The 27050-nt window shown below is 40.0% G+C and overlaps 1 protein-coding gene and 1 non-coding gene across 2 annotated transcripts; one reads left to right on the forward strand and one right to left on the reverse strand.

Annotated features, from left to right (window-relative positions):
• The first annotated feature begins 290 nt into the window (after window positions 1-290).
• Window positions 291-2873, forward strand: LOC135152778 (uncharacterized). Its single transcript, XM_064093875.1, has 2 exons — window positions 291-1286; window positions 1551-2873. The coding sequence occupies exons 1-2, from the start codon at window positions 291-293 to the stop codon at window positions 2871-2873; spliced, it is 2319 nt and encodes a 772-aa protein (XP_063949945.1).
• LOC135146930 (small nucleolar RNA R71) lies at window positions 684-790 on the reverse strand. The gene has a single exon (XR_010284023.1). It is a non-coding gene; the product is annotated as a small nucleolar RNA R71 (small nucleolar RNA).
• Window positions 2874-27050: the final 24177 nt, after the last annotated feature.

Genomic DNA, 27050 nt, shown 5'->3' on the forward strand with positions numbered 1-27050 from the left:
TACACCAGTCTCTGTGGGAACGAACTTAGTTTTATTCTATATTACTTGTGACCACGTACGCTTGCGTGATTTTGTGCGAACAAGTTTTTGGCGCCGCTGCCGGGGACTCGGTGTTTTATTTTAGTTTATGTGCTTATCATCAGTGGTCGTTAAAGTTCACTGACTTGGATTTTGTTCTCACTTTTATTTCGTTTGTGTGTGTTTCAGGTACCTGAGTTACGTGTATGTGAACACGTTCTCAGGCTCATAAAGAAGCATTGGCAAAAGCAGAAACGATAGTGAGTAATACTATGAGTGAAGAAGAAGCAGGTGTTGCTAAGGCTCTTAAGGCTTACTCTGAGCCGAAAATTAATGACATTCAGTCGAGCATTGTCAGGCCAGCAATTCAGGCCAACACGTTCGAAATCAAACCGAGCACCATTCAGATGATTCAGAACTCAGTGCAGTTTGGGGGTTCTCCAACAGAGGATCCTAATATGCATATCCGGGACTTCATTGAGATCTGCGACACTTTCAAGTTCAATGGTGTTACGGAAGATGCCATCAAGTTGAGGTTGTTCCCATTCTCTTTGAGGGACAAAACTAAAGGATGGTTGCATTCTCTTCCTGCAGGATCTATTACAACATGGGAGGATTTGGCTCAGAAATTTCTTACTAAGTTCTTCCCTATGGCCAAAACAGCTGCAATCAGGAATGCTATCACTCAATTCTCTCAGCAGTCTGGTGAAACTCTTTGTGAAGCTTGGGAACGCTACAAGGAGATACTTCGAAAGTGCCCACATCATGGGATGCCCGATTGGATGGTGATGAATTGTTTCTATAACGGTTTGGGACCTCAATCGAGGCTGATGCTCGATGCAGCATCAGGTGGAGCTCTATGGGCTAAGAGCTATGATGAGGCCTATGAGTTGATCGAGATGATGGCTGCGAATGAATATCAAAATCCTACTCAGCATCTTCAGCAGGGCAAAGCAGCAGGTATTCTGGATGTTGATGCTACTATAGCCATATCTGCTCAGCTTAAAGCTCTCACGATGAAGGTGGATTCTTTGGTAAGTTTGGGAATTCAGCAGCCACCTGCAGTTTGTGAGCTTTGTGCGGGTACGCATACCACTGATCAGTGTGCCATATCTAGCGAGTCAGCTCAGTTTGTGAGCAATTTTCAGAGAGCTAAACAGCCAGCTCCGGATACGTATCACCCGAATAATCGGAATCATCCGAATTTCAGCTGGAGCAACAATCAGAACTTCGTGCCACAACAGCAGCAACAGTTTCAGCAGCAAGGAGCAAGACCTTTCAACCCTTTTGGTTTTTAACAACAGTTTGCACCGAAGCAGCAATTCCATCCACCCGGATTCCAGCAACAAAATCATGGGGTGGCTGGACAGTCTACCAACGAACGATCTGAATGGGAAGAGATGAAATTAATGATTAAAAGCCAAGCGGTGTCAATCAAGACTTTGGAAAGTCAGATTGGGCAAATTGCTAACGCGTTGATCAACAGACCATAAGAAAATCTTCCTAGTGATACCGAGGCCAATCCGGGATAGAAAGAGGTGAAAGAACAGGTACAGGCAGTCTCTTTAAGGTCCGGAAAGGTTACGAAGGATAAAGACTCAGCAACAGAGCATGATACGGATGAGAGCGAACAACAGGATGAAAAACCCGTACTCTCATCTAAGTCTGATGGTGGAAAAACTGTTGTTGACACTGAAAAGAAAGAAATCAACGAGGAGGCAAGCAAGGAATCAGTTGAGAAGTCTAGTCCGAAGTCTGATGTTGGGGTCAAGCAAGTATATCCACCTCCCCCTTTTCCGAAGAGACTTCAGAAGCATAAGCTCAACAAACAGTTTGCAAAATTTCTAGAGGTTTTCAAGAAGTTACAAATCAATATACCTTTTGCGGACGCTCTAGAACAGATGCCGAGCTATGCTAAGTTCATGAAAGGTATTCTTTCTCGGAAACTCAAACTTGAGGAATTGGAAACCGTTGCTCTAACGGAAGAGTGTAGTGCGGCGCTACAACAGAAATTGCCTCCGAAACTCAAAGATCCTGGAAGTTTCACAATACCTTGTACTATTGGAAAATTATCTTTCGACAAGTGCTTGTGTGACTTGGGAGCTAGTATCAATCTGATGCCATTATCTGTCTTCAAGAAACTTGGTCTGTCAGAGCCGAGACATACAAACATGTCCTTACAACTGGCTGATCGGTCCATCACTTACCCACGAGGTATAATGGAAGATGTCTTGGTAAAGGTGGATAAGCTCATCTTCCATGCTGATTTTGTCATTCTAGACTTTGAGGAGGATAAGAAGATTCCCATTATCTTGGGAAGGCCATTCTTAGCTATAGGCCAAACTTTGATCGATGTGCAAAAAGGAGAGCTTACAATGAGAGTTCAAGATCAGAGTGTCACTTTTAAGGTGTTCAATGCAATGAAATTTCCAACCGACGAAGAAGAATGCTTTAAGGTGGAGCCACTAGAAGTTGTAGCAAATTCTGAGATTGACCAACAGCTAAGGCCAAGTACCTTAGAGAGAGTCATAACAGGGGATGCTGATTTCGAAGATGAAGGATTAGCAGAGCTTAAAAATTCTCAAGAGCATCTTAAACCATCTATTGAAGAAGCTCCTGAAATCGAACTCAAACTACCACCGGCTTACTTGAGTGACGTGTTTTTTAAGAGGTCGACTCAACATATAGCTGTCATGCATGACATTCATCGCCGTTTTGTAGAGCATTTGACTCAATCTCTTGGGAGTGCTTTTCGAGCCATTGGCGTTGAGGTTGATTTGCCAGTGTTTGGAGATGGCATGGTGTATCGACCTCCTGGTCCTCCACCCGAGGAGGGTGATCCTCCCGACTTCTAGGTACATTCTTTCCTTTTTATCACCTTCAATGAGGACATTGAAGATTTTAAGTTTGGGGGTGGTAATCTAAGGACTAGTAGTAGTGTGTGTTCATATAGGTTGCATGTGCATATAGCTAGCATATTATCGCATATTGTGTGCATATTAGTTAGTTTTTTTTTATGTGCATATTAGTTGTTAGTATGTGTTGGTAGTTTCATATAGTTGCATTTGCATGAATCTTGAAGTTGTGTTCCAAGTTGATATCCTATGATGAGTTTATATGCATAATTTCTTGGCTAGTAGTCTTGATCGCATGTGATGCCTTGTTCTTGGAAATTGCTTGTGTGGAAATTGTATTACACTTATGCTCTAGAGATAAGACTTAGACTAACTTATTTCTTGAGTCCTTGCGTTGAGTCGGGTGTAGAATTTGGATTATTCCCTTTTTGAACTTAGAGTTTGTAAATCTTAATTTTGGGGGAGTTAAGGGATGAATATGCCTCTCTAAAAAAAAGAAAGAAAAAAAAAGAAAAAAAAGAATAAAGAGAATCAGGTACTCCTTTGAGATCATTGGGTAATATGCAATGTCATGTGAAAGGGACGACCCATGTACTTGTGCTAGTATTAAGTGCAAATGTATTAGAATAAGCAAATTCTTGGTGACTTTTCACAACCCTTGGTTACTGGAGAAATACTTGATTTAAAAAAAAAAGAATAAGCGAAGTCGAATGGAGGTCGTGACTCACTTGCACTGCGAAGCGTCCCAACCTTAGACTTAGCAAAGAAAAAAACAAAAGGAAAAAAAAAAAGAAAAAAATAGGAGAGGCATAGGATTTTTTAGTGACTCTAACCATAGTTGACTCTTTAGTAAAGAAGGTTTAAACCTTATTCTTATAAACGGTTCATAGTGAGGACTTTGTTGAAGTTGGTAGTCTTTGTTTTGTTTCACTAGAGAGCATGCTAGCACACACGAGGCACTTCACACTTGTAGTAGAAGAGAACATGGCTAATGTGTGAGAGAGATGAATACTGAGAATGTTGTATATTCTGAGGATTCTATGTTAACAAGGATCACACTTCATGATTCGATTAGTTGTAGGCATTTAGTTCCATTCATGCATTGCATTATTAGTGATTGTGCGTGTGTCTATGCTTGAGGACAAGCATCGGTTTAAGTTTGGGGGTGTGATAAGTGGATTTTATATCCACTTGGAAGCCTTCGTTTTGACTTAAATTGATGGAATGGCCTCAAGCTTTTGATGTTTTTGATATGTTTTAGTGTTGTGTTGTGTAGGATTCTTGGAAGGAGATCGAAGAGGAGAATCATAGCTTTCATTGAAAAAAAACGGTGAAGCAATCGGATGCCCGAGGAGAAAGATACGGACGCGTAAAGTTTGGATTTCAGGGCTGCTGATTTGGCGCGCCCGCCCCAACTTTGGCGCGGCCGCCCCGTTGGCGCGCCCGCCCCAACTTTGGCGCGCCTGCCCCAACTCTGGCGCGACCGCCCCACGACCTGAGCGGGATTTTTGGCCCGTTTTGCCAGTTTTTGATCCGTTTGAAGGCCCGTTCGCTGGGAAACATAAAGGAAGGCTTGGGGGACTTAAAATATAACCTAGAAACATTCTAAGGAGCACGTGACGGCTACGGAGAAGATCTAGACTCATTGTTTTCGCTTTTCATCTTTGTAATTCTTCGAAGTAGGCGTAACTTTGGATGCTCGTTTGGGATTTGTTTCTTAACTCTTATTCTACCACTTTTAGTTTGTTTTTCATATTCCGTACCATGTTTACTCTTATTCCCATGATGATGAGAAGTTCGATTATGAACTAATCATTATCGTGGGATTCTAGCGGATTTATATATGGATTTCAGTAGTTAATTTGCCTTAAATTATCGTGTGATGGTTTGATTTCCTCGTATTAGTTGTGCTTATTCGTCTTGGATGCGTAGCTAACATCTAAGATTGTTTGTTAATCTTTATTGAAGCGACAGTGGATATATTGATTTAGAACTTGCCATGCGAGCATAGGTTTCGTGTTCGATAACATGACTTGTGATGTGATTTTACCCATCTTGCATCGCCTTATGTAATCTTGATAGATAACTTGCTCTTCAACCGTTATGTTTTCAAATTCTATAGACATATAGGGTCTAAGCATAATTGGTGTCTGTTCTCCTTCTATCTTAATTGTGGATGTGAAACAGTATGGTGCTCGTATAACGACAGTTAGCGTGTATCAGTCTCGTGTTATCTGATTAGTTGTCAACCATTACATATCGGTAAGGCATAACTCTGAATGAAGTATATAATGAAGTTAGACTCCCATGTCTTTCTCATAAGTAATTCGATTTTAATTCTCTTAGTTATAATTCGGTTTTAATTAGTTAATTTAGATAAAACCCTCCAAATTGTTATTTGTCCGAGCATTGAATAATAATCATACATTGTTGCATAAGTGCATATTCTTAAATACACCAGTCTCTGTGGGAACGAACTTAATTTTATTCTATATTACTTGTGACCACGTACGCTTGCGTGATTTTGTGCGAACACAAGGTCCCCTATGGGAAATACTTGCCCCCCGACTCCTCCTGATTTCAGTGCTCCAACATAACAACTTCGAGCCATTTTCAGATCTCCAATTTCCTCTCCCACTCCGTTCCTAGTCGGGAATTTAATCTTTAGGTGGTAGGTAGATGGGATGGCTTTGAAAGTGTGTATCCCTGTTCTTCCGAGAATAGCATTGTAGGTCGACGAGGCTTTAACTACCAAGAAGTTTAACATACATGTGGCCTGTCTAGGCTCGACACCCATAGTTACTGGTAGCTGAATCATACCTTCAGTTCGTGTCTCAGCATTATTGAAACCGTATATAGGCATGTCCGAGGGTGTCAGCTGTGAATCAGAATATCCCATCTTCTCATAAGCATCATAAAACAAGAGGTCCCCCGAAGCTCCACTATCAACAAGTACCCTTTTCACAGACGAGTTTCCGATCACGGGTGTAATTACCAAGAAATCATCATGTGGGAATTTAACCCTGTCAAGATCTATATTATCAAATGCCAAAGCATAATCAATCTTTGCCCGCTTCGGGGGTTCCCCAACTATACTCATTACATCTGTTGCATAAGTTTTTCTTTAATTAATGGAAGTACCAGCGGCTGTAGGTCCTCCAGAGATCACATTAATTACTGGCCCTCGAGGCTGAGTTCCTTTGTCATCGTTGTCTCTTCCACGATTGTCATTATCCCTATGATTCTTGTCTCCATCTCTGGTAAATTTGGACAACTTGCCTCTTCGAATCTAAAACTCAATCTCGTCCTTCAACTGCCGGCAGTCATCGGTCTTATGTCTTGTATCTTTGTGGAATCGACAATACAGATCTTTGTTTCATTTTTCCGGGTCGGTTCTTATAGGCTTCGGCCATCTGACACTTTCATCCTTCTCAATTTCCATTAAAATTTGACTTCTTGGGGCATTAAGCCTAGCATATTCAGTGAATCTCGGCCCCAATTTCTTTTTAGCAGTGGACTTTTCACCTTCGTCTCTCTTGGGGTATTTATTCTCAGCATTATCAACCGTGTCACTCCCACGTTTTTTGAAATTGGTGTTCGGTCCTTGATTGTTCTGGGACTTTCTCAAACTTTCCTCGGCCTTAATATACTTCCCAGCTCTCACTTGTAAGTCATTCATATTGTCCGGGGACCTCTTGGCTAAAGAGCGGCGAAAATTGTCATCCTTGGTTCCTTGTTGGAGCGCAATCATGGCCACCTTCTAGTCTAAGTCTGGGACCTTCAAGGCTTCCTTAGTAAAATGATTCATGTATTCACGGAGAGATTCATTCTTACCTTGGTGCAAATTCATTAACGAAGCAGAACTCTTGGCATGGGTTTTGCTTCCCACAAATTCTGCTATAAATGCCCTACTCAAGTCAGCAAAACAATAAATAGAATTTGGGGGTAAGCGACTGTACCAGTTTTGCGCCATCCCGCTTAGGGTCTGAGGAAAAGCACGGCACTTGATTGCCTTTGTGACTGGCTGGAGCAACAGTGCATTCATAAAGGTCCGGACGTGGTTAGCGGGGTCACCCGTGCCGTCATAGGCTTTGATGGTTGGAAGCTTGAATTTCGTGGAGATTCTTGCAGCCATGATTTCTTCAGTAAACGGTGGAACGGGATTATCGGGATCGCCTGCAGGCAATAAGTGAATCTGATTCATTCTTGATCGACGAGGGTTTTCATCCCTAGGTTCTGGAGGTTGCATTCTTGCCTGATCTCTCTTCAATCGTTCAATTTCTTCCTCATAAGCCCAAATTCTTTCCTCATATGTTATCGGCCCCCGAGGCTCATTATCGTGTTGCGTGGAGCGACGTCAGCGGCTTCGAGTGTGGTCTGTATCTCTTCTCCTTCGAAGAGGGGCTTCATGTTCTTGCTCCGAGTCGGGGGAGTCATAATCAGTTATATGGCCATCTTCATTACCTCCGCAAGTAGTAGTTGTAACAGTAGAATAGTGGGTGCTGGCATCGGTAACGGTTGCGATCACCCCAGTCAATGGGGGCAGCGTGCCAAAGATCATAGGTACGGTGGTTTGAGCAGTGGTAGTTCCGAGTGGGATGGAGGCGGTGATGCGGACCGTTCCGATCGGAATTCCGGTGGTTGGAACATGTACTTCAGAACGTATTCTTGAGTTTGTCATGGTTGTCGTCTGCTTCCCACAGACGACGCCAAATGTTATGGATTAGAAAACGAGGGGTGTGAGCGATTCGTGCTTTGGACTGGTCTCGGTGCGAGATGCCTACGTATCTTCTGCTCGGAGAAGAATCAAGTCCAAAACGTAGTTCTAGGTTGGAGGGTAGAGCCCTTTATATAGATGCTTCAGAGTCAGAAGCTGAATGGAAGTACGATTCCATGTATCAGACTTCTTATCGAATATACTTCGGTGCCAGAGATAAGACAGAACTCTTATCTTCGAGTATTAGTGTTTATCATGGACTCCCGGACATTTATCCGTGAGAGTTAGTCGCTTTGAAGGATTCAAGTTCGTAGCTGGGCCCTTAGTTGGGCCCAAACCCAACTAAGTTTCTTTTAGTTGTCCATATGTGAGATTCGGGCCTTTAGTGGGCCAACGCTGAATTTATGGTAACTACATAGCTATTCGTGCTTTCTTGAATCGGGCCTTAACATCTAGCTAGTCCAAACCCCACCAATTATACATATCATTAGACTTGTATTATTTCTTATTGATCATTAATAATTTGAATTTGAATGATTATTAAGTTATATTTATAATAACTTATTACTTATTTTGTTTAGATATATTAGAGTTTAATATTAATTATTAATTTAATTTAGATATAAATCTAGATATAATTTAAGGGCTCGAACTTGGATAATTAGACTTGTGTGATTAAAATTTTCAATTGTGATAAAATACATTATTTAGTAATGATTGATAATTGAATACTATAATATAATTGTTAGGTCCTGAAACGATTGTAGAAGGGGGGGTTGAATACAATCGTCACTAAAAATCGCGGCGGAATAATCTGATTTGAATTAAACTTGTTAATCAGATTTTAATTAATTAATATAACAATGTTTTAAGTCGTTATATAATTAATAAGGTTCGTTTTAATGTCCACTAAAGTTCGTAGAATAAATTCGACAGGATGTATTCTAACTTAGTGATTAAAACAATCGAGTGATCAAAGCACAGAAAACTGTGGATATAACAATTGCAAGTTACAAACAACTTGAAAGCTTTTACAATGCAATGAACACTTGGAAATGAAGAAGTGAAGCCATATTTATAGGCAAACCACTTAGATCTAGGTATGACATTGAAAGGAATGACATTTAAGCTTAGGAATGACATTACAAAGGAAGATATGACATTGTTACACAAAGCCATGCCCTAAAACAAGAAAGGAATGACATAAATAAGGAATGTCATACTGCATAGGCACGGTATGACTTTCTTACTTGGCCATTACACTTCAATCGGTATGACTTTGTTAAATAAAGTCATTCGGTTGCACTTTATATGACATTTTAAAGTCATATAAACACAAGTCATACACACACAAGGGAATGCCTAAACAATAGACACGGTATGACATTCCCAAGTCATACCAGACAAAGCCTGATGCATACAAACGGTATGACTTTTTAAGGAAATGTCATACCGAATGAAATAACCCTCAAAACATCATCAGAATGGCTTTTTCAAGTCATTCCAGGAAATGTCGTACACAAGGGCACGGTATGACATTATTAAATAATGTCATACCGAGCTAAATGAAGCATTAAATCAGTTTTAATAAATGTATAAATATTAGATAATTACTCACTTAATTATATTAATTATATAAATTCATAAATTAAATTAATTCGAAGGTGAATCAATTTAATAAATAAATTATACAACCAATTTAATTATTTTGATTAGTGAGATAATTAAATAAATACTTATAAATTATATTGCTCCATTAGCAGTGGCTGCAGGCTTGATTAAACTTTGTAGATTCCTGTCTTGATCGAACGGCCACTTGTAGTTGATGCAGAACACTTAATCTGAGTAGCTGACACACAAATGTACTGTCTGGTTCATCTGTATCTAGCTGAATTAAATTTTCTTTATCAAATAAACATTTGAAATGAGGCTTGTTCGTCGAGTCTATGTCTTCGTAGTTCTTCTTCATAAGTAAGAATAGTATGGAATCTTCTGAATAAATAAAGTATTAAAACTTTATACCTTCTGGACTTCTGGACGTGCTACAAAAGATTATTTGTACACTGAGGCTTGAACATATTAATGAACTTCTTCCAGTGGTGTGCAGCATCATCCTGAAATTCTTCAGACATATAATTTCAATAAATCACTTGACGTTCTTCGTACGGATTCCTTCAACAGTACTTGCTATTTACCTTGCCTTCTTATCAGAGTTGAGTTGGTACCTCTTTAATTACAAATAGGCTAAACATATGCCTTTCAATCTCCCCCTATTTGTTTGTTAATATAACATGCAAATTATCGAGAGGATAACTCAACTAACTGATAAGACAAAGGATTAAACATGATTTGTAAATAGCAAAAAGTTTCTGGTATTTCATCAAACATTGACCAGAATTCAAAAGATTACATTAGATTACAAAAGGATGTTCTTATTGAACATATATTACAAATCCCTAATGAATCTAACGATCAACTTCTCCTTCTTCGATATCAGAAGTGTGAAGGATAGGAGTTGATGGTTCTTCCCTGGTTGGCACTTCAGATGTTGTGGATTCACCACGCTTCTTTCGTTCCTTTGCCAGAGCCAGTTGATGAAGTACTTCCAAATCCACAGGGTCTTCTCGGAAGTCTGATGGCTGAGATTTTGTAACATGTTTCATCCTTCGAAAGTATTGTGCAACATTCTTTCGAGTGCAGTGAGCAAGAATCACATCATCAGCATCAGACTTAGCTTTAGAAGCAAAGCCCTTGGTTCTTAAGAGAGTGGAGGCAAGAGCAAGTTGTTTAGCTGGATACTTTGGCAAGGCTTCTTCGTTGAGATAGACAGTGCTGAAGATCTCCTTGTGAACGAACTTAACACAGTAAGGATTCCTGACAACCTGAGGACTGTTGAATACAGCTTGTTCCAGCAGTTTGTCACGAAGAAGTTCATTCAGGTTGGAGCTGCGCTTTTCCTTATTCCGAAGCACCCAGAGCTCAGATACAGAGAATGATTTCAGAGATTCGACAGATAGTCTGAAAGAACCATTCCTCTGTGTATAGACAATTAGCTCCCATTGCTCTAGCAGGTTGTTGACCCCCACAGTCACATAATTTAATTCCAAAGCAAAGGCATGCATAAAGACATCCTCGTCAGGGTTTACCTCTCTAAGATCATAGATCAGAGATAAGAACTTGTTGTCGTCGAAAGGCTCCCTTTGAGGTCCATTAAAGATTCTTCTTGCAATGTCCCAGCTTTTTCCTTCTTTCCTCCTTATATCAAGATTCTTCTGCTTGATTGCAGCATCATAGATTTTCTGTTTCTCGATCTTGATTTGTTCTTCTGTGATCAACTTGTCCTCTAGAAGTTTTTGGAAATCACGAAGCTTACGCTTTCTAGCTTCATTTTCAGCTTTGAACTTCCGGACATTCTCCTCATGTTCTAGGTCAACAGGTTCTTCATCCTGAAACAAATAACCCTCATCAAATTTACCTTCTTCTTCTTCTGCTTGACGATAGGTAGCATCGAAGATGTCATCATCATCCATATCCTGTGGATAGTCATCATAACTATCAGAATTGAAAACATTATCGGACTGATGTAACGGTTCTTTGCCTTTAGACTTATGAGTTTCTTTGTCAGGGGCAGATCCAGAAGTGGTATTATCCTTGCTGCTTTGATTTGAGCTATTTCCTCTATCATCCCTGTCACCTTTGTCTCCATTCTCCCCCTTAGTTGAGGGATCCTCTCCAGAAGGTTGATCATCAGACTTGTTGGAGTTTCTGAGGAGTTGATCTAACTTGCTGTCGATGGTCTCAAATTTGGACATGTAAAGCTCATGATTAGACCTCATTTCAACAGCCAAGTCATGGATTTCCTCTTTAAGCTCATCCCTGTAGGAACTGGATGGCCTCTCCTCAGCTTTCTGTTGCAGGGTCACCAACTGTGCACCCTTGAGCTTCTCGTTCTCAGCAATCATTCTGGCAAGCTCAGCTCTTAGCTTTGCCATTTGTTCCTCAAACAGAGCAGGGTTAGTGTGTGCGCTCACCTCACGTACACTCAAAGCTGTTTCACTAGCCTCACGTGCATGTGTATCGCTCGGTGTTTGCCTTACATCACTCTGTTCATTCACTCTTCCCGCTGTACCTGTATATACTACCAATGTCCCCTGAGATGGGTTCAAAGGTAGTGGAGGAACAAATTGTCCTCCGGACGCCTGTGAGGGCAGATTAACTTGCACGCTGCCAAGTTCCGCCTGATCAGAAAAGAAAGGGAGATCAGCAAAGTTTTCATAAATAATACATTGATTTTGAAAATCTGTGCACTCAGTAAACATAGTAACCTGTGTATCTGTTTGGGCTGGCACTAGCGTGAGTGCTAGCGCAGTGCTTGACTATGTACAAGTTACCGCGGCCGGACGGTCAATTTCAATGGCCACATCCTGTAGAGAGAATGGGTCCAGAGACTGCTTATCTGCCATTTCAAAATCTGAGCCTTGTTGGGAAGGCACAGATGAGGCTACAGTTGTCTCCAAGGTTTCCACCCTTTGCTTCTTTGAGGGAGACAGAGCTGTGGGTTTATTCATTAAACTACTCGAACTCCGTTTCCTCGCAACTTTACGAACAGGTTGCTTTGAAGTGTTGGTTGATGTGTTTGGAGAAACGAATATTTGTTGAAGAGAATCTTCAGCTAGGTTATGAACCTGTGTGTTGTCAGGTTCATTGCTGGTAGGCTGGAAAACAAAATCAAGGTCACAAACAAAATCACAACCATAATCTGACGTATCAACATTAAAATTAGATGATAAGTTAGAAAGTACCTGAGCTACCTGTAGGTCCTGACGAAAGGACTGCAGCTCTGGGTTGATAGGAGAGTCAGAGGGAAGGGGTTGTGAGGTAGATTGTGTTTGTGGGATGATTTGGGATTGTGTTTGGTGTGGGAGAGGTTCAGATGAAGATGGTTGATGCTCGAAGAGATCATAATCCAAATTTTGATCTTCAAATGAAGGGTCAGAGTGTTGTTGATGATGGATAGGGGAGTGATATGATGATTGGTTGGATGAGTGGTGTGAAGATTGTGCTTCTTGGGATTGTTGAGGTGAATGTTGTTGTTGTTGTTGTTGTTGTAGAAGTTGTTGTTGATGTTGAAGTTGTTGTTGATGTTGAAGTTGTTGTTGATGGTGTTGTTGAGGTTGTTGAATCTGCAAGGGTTGAGGTTCTTGAAGCTGCTGCTGTTGTTGTTGGTGTTGTTGAGGCTGTGGTGCAGGAGCCACTTGAAGTTGATACGGTTGAAGAGGAGCATTGAACATTTGGAGCATGTGAGGAGTGGTGATGAGTGGAACATTGGCAAATTTATTCTTGTTATCCAACTGAGTCATAAGTTTGGTGCAGGCACGAGGAACTTGTGCCACAGGAGAGTTGGAGTAGTGTTCCTTCTCAGCGTCAGTCATCTTGTCATTCAGAAACAGCATAATAAACCTTGGATAGAAACAGGAAACCTTTGCGTTCTGTTCAACAGATCTGTTCCTAAGGGGCCCTAACTTGGAGAGAATAGCTTGCAGAATAAGCTTTCCAAAGTTAATCCGACGATTATAAACAATGCTGAACCCAATCTTCTGAAGCAGCGAGGTTATTACATTAAAGTTCTTGCGAGTGGTCGGAGCAAACACTTTAGCCAAAGTGTCGAAGAAAAGATCCCACTCAGGCTTCAGATTGCCTTTCAACATTCTAGGCAAATTGATCTCTCCCTGATATAAGATTGTCTCGAAGAAATTGGAGAGTTCAGCTTCGGTAGGGAGTTCAGCAAAATTCTCCCTGGGAAACCCCAAAATCCGATTCACATCATCAGTGCTGATAGTAATCGTACGTCCTCCGTGTATATCTCCAGAAACCCGATGATTATCCAACAACGTAGTATTCAGGGCTGTCGAGTAGAAGTCCTGGATTGGCTGTATCTGGAGGTCTGCATGAGCTGTAATAGCAGTGCTGACGAGCGACTGGCTATTCAGAAACCGGACCCACGGTCTAAATCGAGCCAAACTGGCCTCGGGGTCGAAAAATCCATTCAAATTAGTCTCCTCGATAACAAAGCGACTAGCCATTTTTAAAATTAAAAATTGAAGTAAGTGAGAATTTTTTTTTTAAAGATAATAATTTTCAAATATCTCACAAATTTCAATTAATAATTAAATATCGATTAATTAAATTAATTAATAATTCGAATTAAAGGGTTAAATTCGAATTAAAACTTAATTTAATTTAAAATGGCCCAAACTAGTCTCCAAACAATGCCTTAATCTCAACTTAGTCCAGAAATCCCCAAATAAAGCTATGGAAACCCTAAATTCGAAATCAAGAAAACAGGGTTTCAACTCAAACAACCCAAAACTGCCACAAATCAACTGAAATAAACCAACTACAATCACAGGATCACGGAATCGGGCAAGAAATGATCAGAATCGGAGCAACTCGGTTCAACTCGGTGACTCGGGGTTCGAAACTCAACGAAATCGGGCAGCACTTCGACTTGTTTTCGAGATTAATCAGTACCAAGCAAGCTTTATGGGCTTGAATTAAAGTAACCAGCAAGTTTTACAATGAAAACTTGAAAAAGTCGAGCTCAAGAACAATGGCAGTTTGTGTGTGTATGTCGATATTGTGTAGGAGATGAATGAAACAGGTATGAGATTTAATTGTTAAGTCATGCGGACTTAGTGGATTCGGTATGACTTACAACGGGAATGTCATACCGAGATCCCTATTATGACATTACTTAAGCGTCGGTATGACATTAACAGGTAATGTCATACCAGGTTCTGAACGAGGGGAAGGAGAAACGCGGTATGACTTTTTCAGAAAAAGTCATGCCGTGTTTGCAAGGCTTACAGAACACGCTAGAAGCGGTATGACTTTTAATAAGAAAGTCATACCGACTGAAATAAACAGAATTTAAAAGAAAAACAAATGAATATTATGATTTTTGATTATTTAAAAGCAATAAAACCTTTTTCACATATAATCAAAAATCTAATACACAAAATATATAATATATTACACATATATTTTGTAAAATTCAACTTTAATTAAATATAAATACTTATGAATTTAACTTTAATTCATTAAAATGAATTAACTTAAAAACAAATATTTATGCTTAATTAATTTTGAAAAATACAAAATAAATACATATAATTATCCAAATGCATGGAGAATATTACATGGGAGTATGCAGCACTTAGAAAATTATAGAGATAAATATGAACATGCAAAGTTACACATAATTTAATCAGATAAATTACAAACAATTATACAAAATAAAATAGATATAATTACACAGAAAATTCACAAAAATATATAATAATATATAAAATACATATAAAATATATACAAAGAGAATCATGGCATATTTAACATCCCTAGCTCACAAACCAACTTAGAGAAAGTGGATTCATCAAGTGGTTTAGTGAAGATGTCTGCAATCTGATCAGCTGTGGGTACGAAATGTAACACCACAGTACCATTCATGACATGTTCTCGAATGAAATGATACCTGATATCTATGTGCTTGGTCCTGGAGTGTTGCACTGGATTGTTTGAAATGGCTATGGCACTGGTATTGTCACAAAATATTGGAATTTTGTCGACAGAAATACCATAATCATTTAATTGGTTTCTGATCCAGAGAATCTGAGCACAGCAACTGCCAGCAGCTATGTACTCAGCTTCAGCAGTAGAAGTAGACACTGAGTGTTGCTTCTTGCTGTACCAGGAAACCAACCGACGTCCTAGAAATTGACAGCTTCCAGACGTACTCTTTCTATCAATCCTGCAACCTGCATAATCAGAATCTGTATAGCCGGTTAAGTCAAAACCAGTATTCTTAGGGTACCAAATACCTAAACCAGGTGTACCCTTAAGATATCTAAAGATTCTTTTGACGGCTATAAGATGTGATTCCTTAGGATCAGCCTGAAACCTAGCACATAAACATGTTGCAAACATGATATCTGGTCTACTTGCAGTAAGATAAAGTAAAGAGCCAATCATACCTCGATAGCTTGTGATATCAACTTTCTTACCAGATTTATCCTGGTCAAGCTTTGTGGCAGTGGCCATGGGTGTCTTTGCCGGAGAAGAGTCTTCTAGATTGTACTTTCTTAGAAGATCTCTGACATACTTTGATTGGCAAATGAATATTCCATCTTCCTTTTGGCTTACTTGAAGACCAAGGAAGTAGGACAGTTCACCCATCATACTCATCTCATAATTACTCTGCATTAACTTAGCAAATCTCTTGCACAAGTTATCGTTAGTAGAACCAAATATAATATCATCAACATATATTTGAACAAATATCATATCATTATCATGCAATTTGTAAAAGAGAGTTTTGTCTATGACACCTCTAGTAAATTTATTTTCAATCAAAAATTCAGAGAGGGTGTCATACCATGTTCTTGGTGACTGCTTGAGTCCATAGACAGCTTTGAATAGGAAGTACACAAAATCAGCAAACTCTGGATTTTCAAAGCCAGGGGGCTGTTCCAGATATACTTCTTCTTCCAGCTTTCCATTCAAAAATGCACTTTTCACATCCATCTGATAAACTTTGAAGTTGGAGTGTGCAGCAAATGCAAGAAATATTCTGATGGCTTCAAGACGAGCAACTGGAGCATAGGTTTCATCATAATCAATTCCTTCTTCTTGAGAATAACCTTTTGCAACCAGTCTGGCTTTGTTTCTCACAACAATGCCATCACCATCTAACTTGTTACGGAAGACCCATCTAGCTCCAATAGTAGATTTTCCTTTTGGTCTTGGAACCAGGGCCCAGACTTCTTGTCTCTCAAATTGATTGAGTTCTTCTTGCATGGCAAGAACCCAATCAGGATCAGCAAGTGCTTCTTCTATTTTCTTTGGTTCTAGTTGAGATAGAAATCCAGAAAATAAACATTCATTTGTCGTAGCACTTCTAGTCCTTACACCAACATCAGGATCACCAATAATCAGATCAAAGGGATGATCTCTGCTCCAAATCCTTTCCCTTGGAAGTTGTGTCCTTGATGATTCAGCAGTATCATCATTAGGCTGATGTGTATGACTAGTTGATCCACCAGCTCCCCCTGAGCTGTTGCCAGGTTGACTTGATGATTCACCACTAGCATTAGTGGAATCTCCAGCATTATTGCCATTTCCTCCACCATTGCCTGGATCATTATCATTGTTGTCATCACCTGTGGCAACCTCAGGTGGCACATCATCATCTGAATCAGAATCTGGATAGTTGTCAAACCTCAGAGATTCAGATGGATCAGCAGATTGTAAACTTGGTAGTTTAGTGACATCAAATGTTACATTGACACTAACTTTCACTGACAGAGTATCAATTACAAAAACTCTATAAGCATTGTTTGTATAACCAACAAAAATTGCTTCAGATGCCTTTGGCTCAAACTTGTTCAAGTTCTCTTCACCATCTTTGAGAACATAACACTTGGCTCCATATACATGAAGATGTTTGACATAAGGCTTCTTGTTGTTATACAGATGAAATGGAGTTTTCATATGATCCTTGTTGATCAAAGTTCTATTCTGGGTGTAGCAGGCAGTAGACACAGCTTCAGCCCAAAAGTACAGTGGAAGCTTTGCTTCAGCAATCATCGTCCTTGCAGCTTCGATCAGTGTACGATTCTTTCTTTCGACGACTCCATTCTGCTGAGGAGTCCTTGGTGCTGAATACTGTCTTCTAATTCCCTTTTCAGAGTAAAAGTTAATTAGAGTTTGATTCTTGAACTCTGTGCCATTGTCTGACCTTACAGCTTTGACTGGCACACCTTTATCCAATTCAACTAACTTTATATGATCAATCACTGTCAACGGGGTTTCATCCTTAGAAGCCAGGAAGTAAACCCAAGTAAATTTCGAGAAGTCATCTACAATGACTAAGGCATATCTTCCTCCATCAATAGATGCAACATTCACGGGGCCAAACAGATCCATATGCAACAAATGAAGTGGATCTGTAATGGTATTGATGGTTTTGCCTTTGTGAGATGCTCTCTTCGCTTTTCCTTTCTGACAAGCTTCACAGAGATCATCAGTTGAGAATTCCAGGGAAGGCAACCCTCTCACTAGATCTCTCTTGACTAGAGAGTTCATGGTTTTGAAGTTGAGGTGTGAGAGCTTCTTATGCCATAACCAACTATCTTCAGCAGACGCTTTGGCGTAGAAACAGTGAACTTCGTTTCCTGGTCCTGAAGACAAATCAGCTACGAATATATTGCCTTTCCTTATGCCACATAGTGAAGGACGCTTATCCTTGATATGTTTAATGATACATATCTCCTTTTCAAAATGAACGTAATAACCTTTGTCACATAATTGACTGACACGCAGGAGATTATGTTGAAGTCCTTCAACTATTGCAATATCTTCTATGATGATCCTTCCAATTTTGTACTTGCCATATCCCACAGTACGACCTTTGCTATTATCAGCAAAACTGACTGTAGGGTCAGCTCCTTCTCTTATGTCCTCCAGCAGGGATTTGTTGCCAGTCATGTGCATTGACGCTCCACTGTCAAGCACCCAGGTAACACGAACAACTCCACTGGCACCCTGCAAAAGACAACTTGATTAGACAGTCTTTGGGACCCACACTTGATTGGGTCCGGCAGTCTTAAAGAACTGATTTCTATTAGGTAATACAACAGAGCCTCTTGGGCTGATATTTGGCTCACTCTTGACTGAACTTACTTCCTTAACAAAAGCCTTATAAACCTTGGTTTTAGGCTTTGGAACATAAGTTTCCTTCCTAACTCGAGGAGGACTAGCAGTCTTTGATCTAGCATGCTTGTGGTTTGTGTGTTGTCTGGGTGTCGTGTTTTCATTTTTAGCATGCAAATTTTTAAAATAAGCAGACATAGTATTGAAAGCACAGAGCATACAGTTATCAACACCACAGAATTTATGACATGAATCAAAAGTAGGAGCAACAGGAATATCAGTCATCACAGTAGGAACATTAACAGATTCTACTCTAACTTTGTTAACAGTTTTAAAGTTCTCAGTAGAATGACATCTGTTATCTCTGTTCTTACTGTTCACGAAACTATTAGGCTTGTTGAATTTAGTTCTCTCAGAGTTGACACCTAAACCAGCTTTAGGCAACCTAACATTGCCTTTCACTTTGATTGGTTTCAGTGATGTCGGGATCTCATCTTTCTTCTCATTACTCTCTTTCAATTTAAGGTCTTCCTGTTTGAGTTCATATCTAATGACAACAGGAGTTTCTAACAGAGGTTCAGCTTCTGAGGCCTTAAACAAAGGTTGAGGGGAATCTTTCAAAACAAAAGGAATTCCTCTCTCCTTTGCACTCTTCTTAAAGGGAGTAATGTTACTAGCCTTACCTACAGATTTGTTATAGTCAAAGCCTATTCCAACAGTTCTCTTGATCTCTTGTTTATCATTAAGTTCTTTGACTATAGTGGAGGCATCCTTAAAGGCTTTACATTTCACTTTCTCTTCGTCTAGCTGAAGTCTTAAAGCAATCTCACCTTTCTCTAGAACTTTGACTTTAGCACATTGTAATCCTAAATCCATAGTCAATTGTTCTATTTTAGGTTTTAATACTTTCATCTCATTCATTTTATAAGCATGAATATCTAAGACTAAAGTATCAATTTTAAGATTGGCAGCTTTCAACTTTTTAATAGCATCATCTCTTTCGAGTCCTAATTGCATAAAAAGTTTAGGGCATGTAGGATCTACCTGAAAGCTTCCAGCAGGAGGAGGTGAAGATGATCCAGCATTAGCCATGAGAGCAACATTCCCAATCTGCTCTTCTTCATCACTATCTGTATCATCCCAGCTTTTCCCTTCTGCTAGATATGATTTGCTCTTGAAGCTTTGACTTCCAGAAGTACCATGATGCTTTCTAACCAGTGCATCATACTTCTGCTTCAGCTCATCATACGAATCTTTTCTTTTTCCTTGAACCTTGGGCTGTTTGCATTCAGTTGCAAAGTGTCCAGGTTCACCACAATTAAAGCATTTGAACTTGCTTCTGTCCACCATCCCAGTCTTGTATCCTCCTTTGCTTGTAGAAGATGAATAGCCTCCCTTCTGAAACTTACTAACAGTAGGTTTGTATTTATAGGAAGGGTTCTTCCGAAATCTCATGTTTCCAAACTTCTTGGCAAACAGTGATAGAGATTGATCTTCTAACTGTTCAAGCTCTTCCATTGTATAGAACTCTTCGTCACCACTGGAAGAAGCAGTCTGACCCATCTCAGGTACAACAAACTCCTGAGTGGTTTTAGAAGGAACAACAACATCCTTCTTTTCTTCCGGTACAGGTGACTCAACAACTAGAGCTCTCGAATGGTTCTGTGTTTTACCCCAGCCATATCTCTGTTTACTCTGAACTTGCTCCAGTTCATAAGTTTTCAAAACTCCGTAGAGTCTTTCCAGAGAAATCTCATTCAGATCTCTGCTTTCCCTGATGGCAGTGATTCTGTGTTCCAGATGTTCGGGAAGGGTTAAGAGAAACTTCATGTTGACCTCTTTCTTGTCGTAGAATTTCCCATTCAGATTTAAATTATTTATCAAATTATTAAGTCTGATAAATACTTCTGAAATCCCTTCACCGGGATGAGAACCAAACTGTTCATACTGAGCCATCAGTATCTCTTTCTTGTTTTCCCTAACTTCCTCTGAGCCTTCATTGATAATCTCTAACGTATCCCAGATTTGCTTGGCATTAGTACAATTAACAACAGCATTGTACATAACTGGATCTAGAGATTCCACCAATATTAGTTGAAGAGCATCATCTAAGTTCATCTGTTCACTCTCTTCATCTGTGTACTCAGAAAGTTCTTTCGGAATGATCTGATGAGGTATTAACACACCATCCTCTTCGTGTGCTAATATGACATTCATCGGAGTAGTAACACCTTTGTCCAAAATCCCGATGTATTTTCTGTTCGCGGTGCGGAGGAATAGGAACATGTGCCTCTTCCATAGGCCAAAGTGTTCCTTGCTGAACGGTGGGATTTTAATGCTACTGATCTTTTGTGTACTCATATTTAAGGATTTAAAGTGAATAGTGTTTGTATGAGATTTGGATTTTTGAAAGAAAAATATTTTAAATCAAAATTAATTTTTGGAATAAAATTAATTCGAATAAAAAATATTTGGACGTTACAGAGTGTGTATAGGATCTGATACGGAAAAATGGTATCAACCGCTCTGATGCCAATTGTTAGGTCCTGAAACGATTGTAGAAGGGGGGGGTTGAATACAATCGTCACTAAAAATCGCGGCAGAATAATCTGATTTGAATTAAACTTGTTAATCAGATTTTAATTAATTAATATAACAATGTTTTAAGTCGTTATATAATTAATAAGGTTCGTTTTAATGTCCACTAAAGTTCGTAGAATAAATTCGACAGGATGTATTCTAACTTAGTGATTAAAACAATCGAGTGATCAAAGCACAGAAAACTGTGGATATAACGATTGCAAGTTACAAACAACTTGAAAGCTTTTACAATGCAATGAACACTTGGAAATGAAGAAGTGAAGCCATATTTATAGGCAAACCACTTAGATCTAGGTATGACATTGAAAGGAATGACATTTAAGCTTAGGAATGACATTACAAAGGAAGATATGACATTGTTACACAAAGCCATGCCCTAAAACAAGAAAGGAATGACATAAATAAGGAATGTCATACTGCATAGGCACGGTATGACTTTCTTACTTGGCCATTACACTTTAATCGGTATGACTTTGTTAAATAAAGTCATTCGGTTGCACTTTATATGACATTTTAAAGTCATATAAACACAAGTCATACACACACAAGGGAATGCCTAAACAATAGACACGGTATGACATTCCCAAGTCATACCAGACAAAGCCTGATGCATACAAACGGTATGACTTTTTAAGGAAATGTCATACCGAATGAAATAACCCTCAAAACATCATCAGAATGGCTTTTTCAAGTCATTCCAGGAAATGTCGTACACAAGGGCACGGTATGACATTATTAAATAATGTCATACCGAGCTAAATGAAGCATTAAATCAGTTTTAATAAATGTATAAATATTAGATAATTACTCACTTAATTATATTAATTATATAAATTCATAAATTAAATTAATTCGAAGGTGAATCAATTTAATAAATAAATTATACAACCAATTTAATTATTTTGATTAGTGAGATAATTAAATAAATACTTATAAATTATATTGCTCCATTAGCAGTGGCTGCAGGCTTGATTAAACTTTGTAGATTCCTGTCTTGATCGAACGGCCACTTGTAGTTGATGCAGAACACTTAATCTGAGTAGCTGACACACAAATGTACTATCTGGTTCATCTGTATCTAGCTGAATTAAATTTTCTTTATCAAATAAACATTTGAAATGAGGCTTGTTCGTCGAGTCTATGTCTTCGTAGTTCTTCTTCATAAGTAACAATAGTATGGAATCTTCTGAATAAATAAAGTATTAAAACTTTATACCTTCTGGACTTCTGGACGTGCTACAAAAGATTATTTGTACACTGAGGCTTGAACATATTAATGAACTTCTTCCAGTGGTGTGCAGCATCATCCTGAAATTCTTCAGACATATAATTTCAATAAATCACTTGACGTTCTTCGTACGGATTCCTTCAACAGTACTTGCTATTTACCTTGCCTTCTTATCAGAGTTGAGTTGGTACCTCTTTAATTACAAATAGGCTAAACATATGCCTTTCAATAATTTATCTTTTTCATAATATTTGGATCATTTTTGTGACTATAATGATAATTTTCATTTTAATTTAATAAATTGAAGATTTTAAGCTTGAATATACACCCTTGGACGAATTTTCAACGTACTTGGAGAGCCCGTTGATAATTTAGGGCCTGTAGATAGTCGCACAACATCTCCTATTCATACATCTGCGCCCGCCTTTATACAGTTAGACAACAAATTATCTATTTTTGAAACCGGAATTAAAGTAGTAGATCTTTTAGCCCCTTATCGTCGTGGAGGAAAAATTGGAATTTCGAATCAAAAAGAAAGGAAAGAAAAGTATACAGAAATAATTTTCTTTCCTTTTTCTTTAATTCTAAAATAATTTTTATTACTGAAGAATTTATACAGCAATAAATTTTATTGATACAGATAATTTTATTTAAACTTATTATTAATTAATTTTATTTTGTGAGATAATTTGCGGTTTTGTGTATACTTGGGAATTGTAACTAAACTTGATTGACCCATCGTAACAGATGTACAATTATACTCCCTCCGTCCCATTCAATTCTATACAATTTTTTTTTTGTGATATCCTATTCATTTTTATACATTCTTAAAATAACAATTTTTTATAATATAAAACACTACTATACCCGCTACTTTCTCCCACTATTGCATTATATAATAATAAAAACACTATTACGATATCAAATCTATTACTCTTTCTCTTTGGCAATATTTGACGTTCTGGGTTTGTGCACACTTCTGAAGAAATACACCCCGGATGATTATAAATAAATTACACTTCTACCCTTATTGAAACTCACTGTGTAATTATGAAATAGTCTGGGAACATGCCCCAATACCTAGTTTTACGTGTATTTTCTCATGTACATGCACAATAAAACTTGCCAACTTCACATAAATGTTTTTTTTTTCATTTTTCAAAACTTCCCTCCACAGTTTTAATAAAGATTATTTCATCAAATTTTCAAAACTTCCCTCCATAATGTTTAGTAGTAAGAATCAAATGAATTTTTTTAAAACTATTATCCCTCCCAACATTCCTTCCATACACAATATTATAAATAACCACCCACAGGATGCCATACAAAACACTTGGCATCCAACTGAGAGAGAGGTGGAACATACCGAAGGAGAAAACTGTATGCTGGGAAGATTATGGATAGAAATATAGATTTGAATATTCCTGCAAACACAAACGATGGTATAACAATGGCCAATAAAACAGGTGTTTTTTCTTAGCCAAAACTATTCTTTTAGTTCTAATGTGTATCTGGTCTTTTTTTGATAATTTGAATGGTTTTTATAATTATAAATTTATCTAGAGTTGTTAGTGTGATTCAACTCTTTTTTTTCATATTATATCTATGTTAGACTGAAAATATTATTGTCTCATTATTTTATATATTATTTACATTATTTTTTGTTTCCATTAGTAAATTTTTATAGTTATATATGTTAATTTTAATATTTGTGTGCCCTGTTAACGGAGAAAACTAGTTGGTTAACAAAGATGAGGTTCTCAGCGTGAATCAAGATTTGTCACGGCGGTTGTTCGTCGGAATAGGGGTGGTGATGATGTGTTTTTGGATGTGGCTGAGATCGTAGGCATAGGGTTCAAGATCGCGAAGAAAACTAGGGGTCTATTCACCGGCCTCTCGTTCCCAAGAGTTACCTATGCCCACGATGTGCCTACGTACCCCTATTTATAGGGGATCAAGCCGGTACGTAGTTCTTTCTCCTAAGAGAGCCAAGTGGGCTGGACCTCCCCTTCTAGAATCATCCTCCCGAATGGGGCCCAATGCGATGAGGCCTAGCCTTGGGCCTTGTAGACTCTCGAGCACCCAAGTCTTACCCCAAATGCAAGGACGCTTCTCTACTCCCCGACAGGGACAACCCGCCAGACTACAGAGATAGAGCCTTTCAGGGCGCGCCTTTGAGAAGGTTCCACATGCTCGCCGACAAGGACAACTCGCCAGACTACAGAGCAAGGCCTCCTCTAATCTTCATTCTCTATCTCCCAAGGAGGGCAACTCCTCAGACTACAAGGTAGAGTCTTCGATATGTTAACAGTAGGATCCATACACACCCAAAGGCGTCCCCCTAGGTAACATATGTATCCTCCTGCCCTTCAAATGATGATGTTCTCTGTAAGCTTCAACTTGGCGCTCCCTGAAGATAAGGCGCGCCTAATCTTCTTGAAGTGGGCTCTTATGACTGACATGGCTAGTTTTGGGCTTGGTCCAATCTTGAGTCCATCATGGTCTTCTCTTATGGGCCGGGTCTTCATGGTAATTTTTGCGTAGAACAACTACCCCCCAGATCTTGGTGGCATTGAAAATGTCGACGAGATCTTGATGTTCTTCATCCCCTGAGATGTCATATCTTAGTTGTTCTTCGTTGATGCTAAAAATGTTGTCGTTCTTTAACTAGGCGCGCCATATGTTGAAGGAGATTCCTCTGAAGCCGATGTTGAAGAAGCTGCTTGAAGATGATGATGGTTCTGTTTGACGGAGGTGAAGGAAGTGTTTGATTGATAGAGACAATGACGAGGTAGGTTGCCGAGGATGAGGCCGCGGAAGCCGAGGCTGAGTTGATGAAGATGAGGCCGCGGAAGCCGAGGCTGAGTTGATGAAGGTGAGGCCGCGGAAGCCGAGGCTGAAGGAGAGGCCGCGGAAGCCAAGAAAAATTTAGTGAAGATGAGGCCGCGGAAGCCGAGGCTGAAGGAGAGGCCGCGGAAGCCAAGACAAAGTTGGTGAAGATGAGGCCGCGGAAGCCGAGGCTGGAGGAGAGGCCGCGGAAGCCAAGACAAAGTTGGTGAAGATGAGGCCGCGGAAGCCGAGGCTGGAGGAGAGGCCGCCGAAGCCGAGACTGAATTGATGAAGGAGAGGCCGCGGAAGCCGAGGCTGAAGGAGAGGCCGCGGAAGCCGAGACGGAATTGAAGAAGGAGAGGCCGCGGAAGCCGAGGCGGAAGGAGAGGCCGCGGAAGCCGAGACTGAAGGTGATATGAGGCCGCGGAAGCCGAGATTGAAGGTGAGGCCACGGAAGCCGATGCTGGAGATGAGCATGCCTTCTACCATGTCTGAGATGAGGATGAGCTGCGCCCTGATGGTGAAGCAAATTCTTCCAATTGTTGTTGACTAGGATCTCAGTTCTGGAGACGTTTGGTTTATATTCAAACTGGGCGCCCCCTATGTTTAGGCGCGCCTAATGTTGGATATTGGGTGTAACAGCTACTAGCCCCCGGTCCCCAGTTGTCTTGAAGATGCATGTTGGAGAAGACAGTGTTGTGACGTATATTCACTCTGAATCTTGAAGACTAGATTGTTGGATGTGTCCCTTTACACAATTATATTTAGCAAAATAATAAGGTTAGTTTTTTACCTCATGGCGCGCCTTGTTAGGGGAAGGCGCGCCCCTTTTTCTCTCTTTCGCATTATCCTAGCTTCTTTATTTACTTTCAGCTAAGGATTTTGTTCCATCTTCTTATATGCTTCACACTTGATACCTGCAATTACAACATTGTAGTGCCTTGCCTGTTGCCCATCTGATGTTGTGTCCTTGGCAATTGAAGGAGTCTTGATTACTGATCCTTGTTTGGTTGAAGGATTGTTAAAGACGGAGTGTTCCTTGGAGCAAGAAGATTTGTTGATGAAGAGGCAGCAGGAGTTGACGATGTCTTGAAGATGAGGCCGCGGAAGCCGAGAATGAAGGAGAGGCCGCGGAAGCCGAGGCTGAAGGTGACATGAGGCCGCGGAAGCCAAGATTGAAGGAGATGCCGCGGAAGCCGAGGATGAAGGAGAGGCCGCAGAAGCCGAGATTGAAGGAGAGGCCGCGGAAGCCGAGACGGAATTGATGAAGATGAGGCCGCGGAAGCCGAGGCTGAAGGAGAGGCCGCGGAAGCCAAGGTTGGAGGAGAGATGAGGATGAGGCCACGGAAGCCGAGGCGGAAGGAGATATGAGGCTACGGAAGCCGAGATTGAAGGTGAGGCCACGGAAGCCGATGCTGGAGATGACATGAGGCCGCGGAAGCCAAGGCTGCAGGTGAGATGAGGATGAGGCCGCGGAAGCCGAGGCGGAAGGAGATATGAGGCCGCGGAAGCCGAGATTGAAGGTGTAAGAAATTCTGTTGATGTTTGTTGAGTTGTGTGGTTGACTTGAGCATCCATGAAGTTGAAGTGAAGCACGTCTGTGCCTTTGGGCGCGCCCGGTCAGGGGGAGGCGCGCCTTGATTCTCCTTCTTTCCTGCAAGTTGCACAATTTACACAATATACTGTATACAAGTATCAAGAAGAATATTTACCTGGAGGCACGCCCAGTCAGAGGGAGGCGCGCTTCTAGACCTATCCTTCCTCTCTGCAAAGGATACAGCTAACACAACATATCGTATACGAGTAATAAGAAGAATGTTTACCTCAGGGCGCGCCCAGTCAGGGGGAGGCGCGCTTCCTAACATTCTTTCTTGCTTCAAAGAATACAAACAATACAACATATCGCATAGGAGTATCAAGAATAATTTTTACCTTAAGGCGCGCCCAGTCAGGGGGAGGCGCGCTTCTAGATATTTTTCCTCCTGCAAAGGATACAACCAATACAATATATTGCATATAGATATTAGGAAGAATGTTTACCTCAAGGCGCGCCCAGTCAGGGGGAAGCGCGCTTCGACATATTCTTCCTCCCTGC

The sequence above is a fragment of the Daucus carota genome, chromosome 5 (assembly GCF_001625215.2).
Source record: "Daucus carota subsp. sativus chromosome 5, DH1 v3.0, whole genome shotgun sequence".
Lineage (NCBI taxonomy): Eukaryota > Viridiplantae > Streptophyta > Magnoliopsida > Apiales > Apiaceae > Daucus > Daucus carota.

Excerpts from the sequence above, each read along its gene's own strand:
- LOC135152778 (XM_064093875.1), top strand. The coding sequence starts at position 291 with ATGAGTGAAGAAGAAGCAGGTGTTGCTAAGGCTCTTAAGGCTTACTCT. Across the intron at positions 1,287-1,550 it reads AACAGTTTCAGCAGCAAGGA|AAAGAGGTGAAAGAACAGGT; the intron begins GCAAGACCTTTC and ends AATCCGGGATAG.